The sequence below is a fragment of the Carya illinoinensis genome, chromosome 13 (assembly GCF_018687715.1).
Source record: "Carya illinoinensis cultivar Pawnee chromosome 13, C.illinoinensisPawnee_v1, whole genome shotgun sequence".
NCBI lineage: Eukaryota > Viridiplantae > Streptophyta > Magnoliopsida > Fagales > Juglandaceae > Carya > Carya illinoinensis.
In genome coordinates this window covers 31,296,867-31,309,171 of record NC_056764.1, presented here as the reverse complement: position 1 = coordinate 31,309,171, position 12,305 = coordinate 31,296,867, and the positions used below count along the sequence as shown (strand labels likewise).

At 31.7% G+C, this 12,305-nt stretch overlaps 1 protein-coding gene and 1 pseudogene across 1 annotated transcript; one reads left to right on the top strand and one right to left on the bottom strand.

Moving 5' to 3' along the window:
• Window positions 1-1,724: 1,724 nt before the first annotated feature.
• On the bottom strand, window positions 1,725-3,397 carry LOC122291152 (annotated as a pseudogene).
• A 6,638-nt stretch (window positions 3,398-10,035) lies between these two features.
• Window positions 10,036-10,437, top strand: LOC122291151 (cyclin-dependent protein kinase inhibitor SMR9-like). The gene has a single exon (XM_043098795.1). It carries the CDS (start codon window positions 10,036-10,038, stop codon window positions 10,435-10,437), a length of 402 nt encoding a protein of 133 aa, XP_042954729.1.
• The last annotated feature ends 1,868 nt before the right edge of the window (window positions 10,438-12,305 follow it).

Sequence of the window (12,305 nt, the reverse complement as noted above, 5' to 3'; positions counted from 1 at the left end):
GGGAAATTTTGGACCCCTTTTTGCCCAAGGAGGAATAAAAATTTGTGGATAATTCAAAGACTATTTAATTGTTTCGAAATTAAAAGTGTGCATGTTTTTTATATACATAGACAGATGTGAGAGATAATTCTTTGGCCCAATAGTAACTTGTGCATATAAGTTAAAAATAAAAGTGAAAAGGTAAAATATTTAATGAACTTTTAATATTATTAAAAGAGTAATTTTACGTATAACCGTGAAGTACATAAAAGCTGAGTAATCGTTTTGAAAAAAAAAAAAAATTTATTATTAAAAAATTAATTTTTTTTATGTGAGTCTCATATTTTATTTATTTTTTTCAAAACGATTACACGGCAGTTGCACAATTTATAATTATAAATATCTTTTCTTTTATTAAAAAGATTCTTTTGATTAATAAAAAATATAGTAGAATTCTCTTAATATATATGTTTCTCTAGTATTAAATTAGATAGTATTAACATTATCTGAAACTCTCGCAAAATTTCATTAAATATTATTTTCAAAAAATATTACCAAACATTATAAGATAATGCAATCATGTCTACCTCACTAAATTTTACCAACTAATTTCATAGAAATATGGATAAGATCATATTTGTCAATATTTTTTAAAACGATTGCACGACGCTTGCACACTTCACAATTATATATAACATTACTCTATTTTATTAATATTTTTTATCTCAAGTCTACAAAACCAATGGCTCAAGACAAAGCTCAACAGAACCAAAAAGGTTGGATTTTCTTTTTTTTTCTTTTTTTTCTTTTTTTATAATTCCAAAACGGCTGGAGTTATATAGAGAACTTTACAAGATAGTGATCAATTTTAGTCCATATATGCTAATGAGGCTCTTAAATTCACTCTTTTGCCCCTCTAAAGAAGCACAGTATGAAGATTGGGATGGCAGTCATAAAGGCTATAGTTAGAGGCATTTCATATTAAGAGATTATTTAAATAAATATATTTGATGGAGAACAAGAAATTTCTTGACATAAAGCACTGAAAGATGATAATGGTAACTTGGAAACACAAACAAACAACTTGATCATTTCATTGAAATTATTCATACAGCTATTTCTTTCTCGCTCACCAATTGACCGTCTTAGAATCCATAGATTTGAGACTTAAAAGTAGAGTTTGAGAAAGGTTAGGAACCCCTTGCTTTTCCTCGAGATTGTATAGTCCTTGCACTATATATCCTGTATTTCACCAAGTTTTTGTTATGGAAAATGTAGGCCTCGAAAAAAAAAAATAGAACAGTATGCAGAACACGTTTGACCATTCTGATTCATCTGAAAGCTTATCAACCTGGTATTACAATTATATACATATATATAGATCACTAATGACAATCATGTAATCCAGAATATCAATGTTATTAACGCATGTTGCTTATTTTTCAACACCTTTGTTGGTCTCCTTTTGCAACTCTAAGATGAAGCGCTCTAATGACACTTGTAACTGAGTTATCCGTTGAATGATAGCATGAAAAAATCAATGCCATCAATGCTCCATCATATATGCAGTGTTTTTCCTGTACATTTTAGACGGGCGGATAGCCAACCTCTTGAATTGCTTCTCGCTCCTTTCTCCTGGTTCCAGGTTGATGCTAATAAGAATATCAGTCTAACAAAAATTTCTTCTTGTTTTAACAACATTGCAGGAAGTACCAGAAATCCTGTAGAAGATTCTTTTCCATTCGTTATCCTGTTCTACTGATATTCCTTGCATGAGGAGGTACCCTGTCAAATGAAGAAGGGTTTGTCCCTAACATTGCTTCATTCCTGAATTCCCAACAGCATCAAAAGCCACACGTGCTAAATTAGGGGTAATCAGCAAAAATCCTTGAGATTCTTGAGATTCTTGAGATCATAATAGGGGTAGATGTAGTACCCCCCAAGTTGATCAGCTGAAATGCATAAACAAGTTTTTGGCTTTCACCCATACTTGCCTTCACCATGTGAAATCAAACAAAGATCCGGAACATATCCATTTTCTTTGATCAAGGACAATAAAGAATTTAAATTTTCATAAATTTTCTCTGATTGAGGGTGTGAGACGTCACTAGCAGTAAAACAGTGGGGCGGACGTCTAACAACAATCCAACTAAATCCCGAAGGCTTATTTAACTCTAAGCCATGTTCTTATTTGTCTAACCTCCGACCAACGACCTACTACGTACAGTATAGATATTAGATAGCAAAACATAATTCCCTGGATTCATGGTTCTAACGAGTGTTTTAAAAATCGTACCGTACCGGCCGGTACGGCCGGTATATTCCGTACCGGCCACCGGACCGGTACAGAAATTCTGTAATTTCGTACCGGTTCAAATACTGGCCGTACCGGCCGAGATTTCGGCCTGTACCGGCCCGTACCGGCCGGTATTTCGGTTTCGTTTTTTTTTTTTTTTTTCATTTTTTCAAACTACAAATTTATTTTTTTACCCCCAATTTAGACTAAACTATTTATAATTTATATAGATATATGTATTTATGTATAATTTATTTATATATAAATTATTCTTTTGAAATATAATTAATATATATATATTTATATATATAATTTATTTATATATCGACTATTCCGAAACGGTACACGAAACGGTACCGGTACCGAAATATTTCGTTCCAGTACCTTGACCGATACGGCATCCGGTACGGTATTCAAAACATTGGTTCTAACTCAACAAGTTTATAAAAAATGTTTTCAGCTAGCTTAATATCAGAAGTAACTCGACTAGTACTGAGCAAAGCTCTCCACACCGATGCATCTGGTTCGATGGGCATTGATTCAATAAACTCTCTAGCTTAATCTAAGCAGCCTCCACGACCAAGCAGATCAACCACGCAACCATAGTGAAAAAACTCAGGTTCTATATTCTTAAAATCCTACACCATGGAATGAAAAAGCTCCAATTCCTTCTCTATAAAACCAGAATGGCTGCAAGAAGATATAATAGATAAAAATGTCGCTCCATTTTGGTGTGTAACCATCTTCTAGCATTTGCAAGAAGAAATGAATGGCATCATATCCACGACCATGCATACAATAACCATTTATCATGGCATTCCGTGCAATAATATTTCTCCTTGGTAAAGTTTCAAAGATATTTTTAGCACTTTGCATGCCACCACATCTTGCATACATCATTATAAAAGCATTTGCAAAAGACAGATTGAAACCAAAATAGGAGTCCCTTCTAGTTACATAAGCATGCAAGCATTTGCCTTGAGGCAGATTGGCATGGTCTATACATGATGAGAGAACACTCATAATCGTCACAGAGTTTGGTTCCACTTCCGAAATCATATGATTAAAGAGGTATAGACCTTTGATAGCTTGGTTGTCATTAATATAACCAGTGATTTCAAATTTTCAAATAAAAAACAAAAACAATTCAAAATTATCAAATCTCAAAATAAAAATATTGTTAAAAAATTATATTCTAACGATATTTTAACTTTATAATATTTTTTATTCAACTTTTTCTCTTCTTTCTGAAAATCTAAAAAATACTTAATTCAAACTATCTCACTACTATTCACAGATCATCTTACAACTATTTAAAAAATTCTGATTTTATCTCATTCCTCATGCATATCCTAAAAGTCACAGTCTTGTAGATCTGGACATATAAATAAATAAAGAGTTTTGTTACTCATCATCCTCACACACCACACATCATACTAATTTTTTTTTTTTTACTTTTTTTTGTTCTGTTCTTCCTAAACTAATAGAGTTCTTCTATTTATTGTCCATATACTATACATTTGGTAAGACACACATTTGGTAAGAGAAAAAAAATTTAAAAAAAATTATATATAGTACGTGATATGTAGATAATCATGAGCATAATGTTTCATAAATAAATGTGTGGTATATAAAGTAAACAATGAGAAAAGCAAAACATGAAGGTCCCAAAAAGACTAGCTAGCTAGAAAGGCCATTTTGGAGGATACCTCCATGTCTACGTATATACACATATATATTATGAGTAAGGTGGTACTGAAATTGATAATTGAAATTCTCTATAATTTTTTGACCAATCTGATTGATTTAATTAAATATTGCTTGATATTATTATAGAAACAGTATTAAATATTTGTAGGATCATTCACATGTTGTCTCTATCCCTCTCTAGAATTGAGCAATCTAATTAAATAATAAAAAAGATATCTCTAGTTAAGTCCCATTAAAAAAATATATATATTAATAAAGTAACAATAATTTAAATTTAGTTCTATTGAACTGATACTGATATCTAATTATTTGAAATAAAAATCAAATCAAAAGAATCAAATTAAAAAGAAAAGAATAATGATACATTCAACTATAAAATGTGTAAATACTTTGTAAGTGCTTTAAAAAATAATATGATATATTATTAAAAATTATTATTTTTTTACGTGAGTTTTATATTTTTTTAAAAACAATTATATATTTTACGATTATACAATCATGATTATAATTTTTATTTTTTAAAAGGATATTATAAAAACAAATAATTTAAAAAAAACAAAAATCTTGGAGATGAAGTTACATTCACCCATGTTTATCCAAGCAAAGCTCGTACAAAACATTACCTCAACAGCATGGTATGACATTTTGTCAACTTGTGGTCGATGAAAGGGCTAGCCAGCCACGTGCAAAAATAGTACTGAACCCTTTGGGAATCCCATGAAGAGTGTCTGCAATATTGGAACAAAAGGTTAAAAGAATGGGATTAAAAACAAAGAGATCACGCCAAACCATAATTAATGATCAAATAAAAATCATGTCTGACCACCTGAAGCTAAGAAATTAATATATAGCTACGGATAACTGACACAAACAATTAACAATTTAGTATTGGTGTATAATTTTTGAAATTTGTTTTCAATTAGCGATTTAGATAAATAGAAAATAGTACCACTAAATGACTGACTCTATTTAATTTTTATTCTCAATTTTCTTTTTTAGTGTAATGTCAAATTGATCGATAAATTCTTTTAAATTTATTTTTGAATAAACATAATCATAAAAAAAAAAACACCTGAATGTTGTTTAGATTTTTGTTGCTATCTGGATATGGCATGAAAGCTGGTGACCATGCAGGATTTGGTCCAAAATAACTATACATGTAATTTGAAAAGTTTACTAGACTAGTTTGAGGGATGCATGTCCTAAAAAAAAATGTGTTAATAATTAGGATGCTAAACATTGAGTTGCAATAAGTTTTTTAATTATGAAATAACATACTGAGTTTGGGGAATTTGAGCAGGATGGTGTTAAGGAAGATGCATGTTCTTCCCCTTTTCTCATGCCCTATAGAAGTTTTTCACTTTTATCTCCACATGTTGAAAAAGCAGTTGGTAATCACATAATAAATTAAAAAAAAAAATTACCCAAAATAAAATCTGGTATCATTTTATACATGGCACTACCAAATAAATAAAGTATGCTCGCTTGCTTCACCACCTAAGAAACTCATTAAACTCATTAAACAAATTGATGTATTCTGTTTGAGGTAATGAAATCTCCATATTGAAGCCAATAGTTTATAATTTAGGTAGTGGAACTAAACCATGCAGAATTAGTAACTTTCCTATGAAATAAGTTTTTATTGGTTGATAGAATATCTGCATTGCTTTCCATTCAAATCTTTCTTCTCTTATGGCGTTCAACAAGTAAAAAAAGTAACATAAAGTTCTTTAACCAAATAGTTGCATAACAAGTTCATTAAACCAAATAATATCCAACAGAAAAGTTCCAATAAAAAAGATCGAAATGATTTCATGAAATATATATATATATATATATATATATATATTCCAATCATTAACCAAATATTAAAGCCACAAAGATTTCATGAACTTGCATTTGAATTTGTGAGCACTTGAATCACACCGTTAGATTTGTAGTCATCAACCAACGTAAAAAACATAATCAAACCAATATTATCGGCTGTAAGTAAAATCAAACCAATATGTAGAACTATTGTTAATCTATTATCATACCCAAATAGTAACGCACAGTGTAGCCTTCACCAGCCATTTGACCTGAATCATCGAATATTCGTTGTTAATGTTTTATTGAGTGGATATATTAAGGACGTATTTCATGCCACCAGCTGCAAGAATACCTGTAATGAAATGAGGGAGGGAGAGGCACGGTGTGTCTAATGAAACTCCGATGTCTAAGTTAGAGAAGTAATCTCAATATAAGTGTATGAATGAATGTAAATGTATTATCTTTAGGTGTTATTTATATAAGCATTGTAGCTATGATGATAACTAACTTTCGAAATTTATCTTGAAGACTCTTCGTATTAATCTGAGCGATCGCCTTACTGATTAGTTGAAGGCATTATCTGTTATCCACAATATATATCAATAAGACTCATCATTAAACTTGTATTCGGCCATTGGACATTCATTACACTGGGGCCATTAGTGTGTGAGTACCAAATATCCCTACTAGGATCTATTACACACCGCAACCAATATGTGAAAACGTATTTTTCCTATTGACATTGGTGCACTATGTGTGTTGTCTAAGGTTGAAATCCTTTTTTTCTTTTTTTCTTTTTTTCAGAGAAAGGGGGCACCATGGTTTAGAAGTATTGAATTGTTATCTGTCTATTCTTGGCATCTAGAAAAAAACTACCTGGAAATATGCGGTGGAGCATTGCAATTACATGGTGTACCGTGATGGGTTATTTCATTAGTATGGATTTGATATAGTATAATTTTTCAAATATTTTCATGTTTCACCCTTAAAGTCATGATCATTTCTGGACAGGTTTTGGTTATTATAACTCCCATCTTTCTTTGATTTATAAGAACAGTATGGTCCAGTAACTTGAGAAACCCTTTATCATGATCATGTTCTTCCAAATCTTAAGTCTATAACCTCTCCTCTTTCCTCCTTGATATTGTTGGCCAACAGATCTACGACAGCCCTAACTTCCAATTCATGTATATAAATTCCAACTGATCTTTCCCCTAATAAATATTAGTGCAGTACTGTAACTTATGTTTCTGGTACACAATAATCATAGATGCATGGACTGCATTTTCAGGGAGTTTATGGATAGCTGGATTTACATGAATATTCCTCATTTAAAATGTATTTTGTTGGGCTCAGCTGTTTAAAAGATCTGTTTAATTTGCTTTACTTATTATATATTCCTCAATTCAAAGCTCATTTTGTTGAGATCAGGTAGCAATACTTAGCAGCAGCTCCTCATTATTTTAAATTAAAGGTCAACTTTGTGCTAGACTTTCAGTGCCAATTTCAGCCTGCTCAGACAAGTTTGTCATTCAAACATAAATGTATAGGAGTTGCTGATTTCTGTACGTTGTTAACACATCATTTAAGGATTTTTGGAAAGTATTTCTCATCCCATCACATGTTGTCTCTATCCCTCTCAAGAATCGAGCAATCTAATTAGATAATAAAAAAGATATTTCTAGTTAAGTCCCATTAAATAAAAAATATTAATAAAGTAACAATAATCTAAATTTAGGTCTATTGAACTGATACTGTTATCAAATCATTTGAAATAAAAATCAAATCAAAAGAATCAAATTAAATAGAAAAGAGTAATGATATATTCAGTCGTTATCAAATTCGTAAGTACCGTATAAATATTTTTAAAAATAATAAGATTTATTATTAAAAATTATTATTTTTTTAAATGAGTCTCATATTTTTTTATTATTTTAAAAACGATTATGCTATAATTATACACTATTATAACTTTCATTTTTTAAAAGGAAATTATAAAAACAAATAATAATAAAAATACAACTTGGAGATAAAGTTACATTGAGTCATTGACCCATGTTTATCCAAGCGAAGCTCAGACAAAACATGACTTCAACATGCATGGTATGGCATTTTGTCAACTTGTGGTCGATGAAAGAGCCAGCCACGTGCAAAAATAGTACTGAACCCTTTGGGAATCCCATGAAGAGTGTCTGCAATATTGGAACAAAAGGTAATTAAAGAATGGGATTAAAAACAAGGAGATCACGCCAAACCATAATTAATGATCAAATAAAAATCATGTCTGACCACCTGAAGCCAAGAAATTAATGGCTAGAGCTAACTGACACAGACAATCAACAATATTAATAATAATTAACTGTTGATCGAGTAAATTAAATCCTTGATAAATAAATAAATGAGAACCTTAACCATATATATATATATATAGGTGACCACTTCCTCGGGCAGCAGCAGTCCTGCCCTGATTACTACCTAGTATTCCTAACAAATCCTATAATGCAAAAATTAAACATTAATTAATCATGTGTAATTCATTTTCTCTCCCTCTAAAACTTTGCTTTATTTTGTTTGTAAGTGATGGTAGATCCCATTGTATTTGAATTTTTTTTTACTTACAGGCTTACTTATTATATATTAACATATACTTCAAACATTGTATTAATGTAAAAACTTATGACATCAGCTAACGAAAAATATATAATTTTTTTTAGAGTAATGCTATATACCATATATAAAATGTGACATATTTATCATTATTAGATAATTAAATAAATTATTATCTAATAGTGATAAATGTGACATATATTATATAGTAGGATGAAAGTGAGATGATAGTATAATATATAAAACTTTCTTCTTTATTTTTTATTTTTTTTTTATTTTTATAACCAATGTGGTTTTATAGTAAATGTACACTATATTATTTTTTTAATGGCGATCCTTACTTTTTTTTCAAATAAAATATGCTAAGACTGCACGTTCCAAAAGTACTATAAATAGCATTACCCATATAAGTTAATGTAGCATAACTTATTAAATTGTAGTAGTTCCACTTCCTTATCAATATAAGATCTGTGAAGTAATAATATATATGTTAGTGCCACAAAATCATTATTATTTGATTTAAATTATAAACTAAACACTTATAACCATTTCACTCTGAGTGAATAATTGATATAAATATAGTACATATGCTTGCAGCGAAAAAAATATAAAAATAAATAAAAGAAAATAGAAAATAGCTCTCTCTATCTCTCTCTGTTGAGGGCAGCGGGCAGACTGACCGGATTTTCAATCCCTAAGCGATACATAATTATAAGTTCCAGCACAAAAGTGTACGTGAATTAATCTATGCTAAAAAAGTTGGGAAAATATATCTTGATTACTGCTATAAATATTCTTGCACGGGCAGCGGGCAAGGCGCCCCTGACCACAATAATATTATTATTCCTAATCACTTATAATCCCTAGATCCATAGAAATTTGAACTAGCCTCTCTCCCTCCCTCAGTGCTCTGGGCACTGCTTAGGGCAGCGGGCAGACCTGCCCAGATTTTCCGACATAAATATAAGACATAACTAGTTCTCAAGTTTTTATAGGGTTTAATTAGGGTTTCCCAGGCCTTATACTGATCGAAGAGGTTCATTGCTTCTTAGGTAGGTTAATCTCTAGGCTAGAGGTAAGTTGCTCTTTCCCCTTTCATTTGTTAGGTTTCTGGAAAGATTGCTCTGCTAGTCATGATCATGATTTTATCAAGATTAATTTATGTAGAGTTCTTCTGATGCTCTTAGGTTTTGCTATTGCTCATAAAAAGTTTTTCTGGGTTCATCTTCTCCTGGCCTACACTAGAAAACCTGATCCTTTTGCGCTTTGGCAATTCAAAAGTGCAGTAACTCTTATCTATTTAGTGGGTTCTTTTCCTGAGGTAGTTTTGAGGCCGAGAAAAAAAGTGTTCGTTTCTAAAGGATTGTAATTGGTTACTAAGCTTTTTCTATTACTTGCCAGTCAAATTTAGTAGCTTTGAAGTAGTCTGGCCAATAGGGTTTTTCTGGTGTTAGTTTGTGTTTTGGAGACATTCCTTCTGATCTAACCTTTGGTAAAAGGTTCCAGCAGCTTAATCACTCCTGCCAGATTCAGTACATGCTGTCACTGTGATTTGTTCTACTTCACTGCTCTTCAAGTACTACCAAATCCGGCAGAGAGAGCACTAAGCTTTTATCATCCTTTATCTGTTTCAAATGGCTCCATCTCCAACTGGAAGAACAAGAACAAGGCCAACCAGAAAGACAAGAAGAAGAAAGCATTTCAAGAAGCGGCAGCTTGTTCAGCACTCCAAGATCAATCAAGAAGAAGCATCGAGAAGTTTGCCTTCAAACTCTTCCACCCCAAGCTGCAATGATTTTTCAAAGATCGGCGACATAGATTTTGATCAGGGCGTTCATCATGAAGTCCCCTCAAGCGGCTGCTCCACTCCAAAAGCTCAGAGATTCAGAATACCAGAGATGTCAACATGCCCACCAGCACCCAAGAAGAAAAGAGTAGCTTCGAATTGCTCCTTGCAAAGATCCCCGATTCCATTCTTTGCTCCTCCAGACTTAGAGCTCTTCTTTTTCTTTGCACTCCAAGATATTTCGGTTTGATCGATGTGTGTTTATAGAATATATGAAAAAAAGATCAGATCATTTCACTAATTTAAAGAAATGGGATGAAATTATCATATTAGTTTTTAATTCGATCGTGGTTTTTTCCATCTGATCGTTTAAGTATAGTGTGAGAACTTGGGATTTTGATTTGGGTGATGATCTTAGGAAGCATTTGTTAGCTTTCCCCCCACTTTGATACTGTTTTAGTTGGGTTTCAAATTAATGTAGGGTACACTAATCACTAAATTTAGCTGGTTTTGTCCAACTAAATTTAGCCCTTTATACCTACTTTCCCTTTTGTTTATTTATTCCTCTTTTATATGTTTTCTGACATGATCGAGAGTTTGGTGAGTACTGCAATGTAATGGATGGATTTGAGGTTTGTGAGTGACATGTTTAGCTTGCAATTATATCTGCTTTTGTTTGTTGATCATGAGTCAACCTAAAATATGTTTAGCTTGCAATTATATCTGCTTTTGTTTGTTGATCATGAGTCAACCTAAAATATATAGTTCAATTAGGGCATAGACCTTCTTTCCATGTGTAAACCCTTCTTTTACTATCATTATTCTTCTTCTCTGCACTTGTTAGCTAGGCTAAATGATTATGTCCTGGTCTATAGTCCTTCCTCAACAAATAATCGTACGATTTACATGTTCATAAGGATCCAAGACTCCCCATCTCTATATCTTAACACTCTTCAAAAGAAAATACAGACTTCGTGTTCAAAATTGTACTGTTTTGATATTATGTTAAATCACTACTTATCTAAAAAGAATAGAGTGAGCAGCCTATGAATAACATCCCACTAATCAGTAATCATACAGCAGGACCATTGTTTATTTAAGAGAATTAATTACACTCGATTAATGGCTTAAAATTTCAAACCGTGGGCCCCCTAAACAGCTAATCATGTCCCTCCCCATGCATTACGATGTGAAACAATGTTCTCTTGCCCATAAAAAGATCACTTCCAGAAAAGGTCTGCATATGCCCCCATACATATTCTCTTTCCCCATGGCTATGGAATGCTAAATGCAGTTAAAATTTTATTGGGATTTTGGCCACCAGACAAGGTTTCGAGTGCAAATATCAAAGACACATCTGCATGCTGGACGGATTTAGATAGAATATGATCAACTTTTGCTTTGGGAGTGAGTGTACACATGCAAAAGGGGGAGAGCAGGAAGGGGGATTAATCGTAGCAGGGCATGCTGATTGTATTATGCTGTCAGATCTGTGGTACTGTCTGGGTGTCTGAGCTAAGCCCAGCATCTATAAGAGAATCCAATGAATAAACTCTCGTGCGGGCTATGATCCTTGTTTTCACCTTAGAGAATCTCGAGAAATTTCTCATCATTTTATTTTAGCTTTTACTGATTTGGTACCATGTACTTCCTTCTAATTTTGTGAACTCGATTAATTGATTTGGGCACTCGTGCATTATTATTGGGGTGGACGTTTAGATTTTTTTTTAAAATATATATATATATATATATTCAACAAAGATTTGATCTAAAAAAATTATATAAAATAATATTATTTAAGACAAATGATATTTGTACTCGTTGAGTGTGAAAGCGTTAAATAATCTATTTGAAAAAAGTGAGTACATACGAGATCAATCTATATGAAAAAAAATTAATTTTTTAATGATAAACCTTATTTTTTTTAAAAATGATTGTGTGGCTCTTATATATACACTCCGCGATTTTATCTAGCATACTCACTATTTAAATATCAAAAATTTTATATGCAATCAATTTTACATACTCTTTGTATACTTCACTAATGTGATTGGTTGCATAATTTTTTAATAAAAAATAATTATTTTGGCCAATCACATGATCAGTGAAGTACATAAT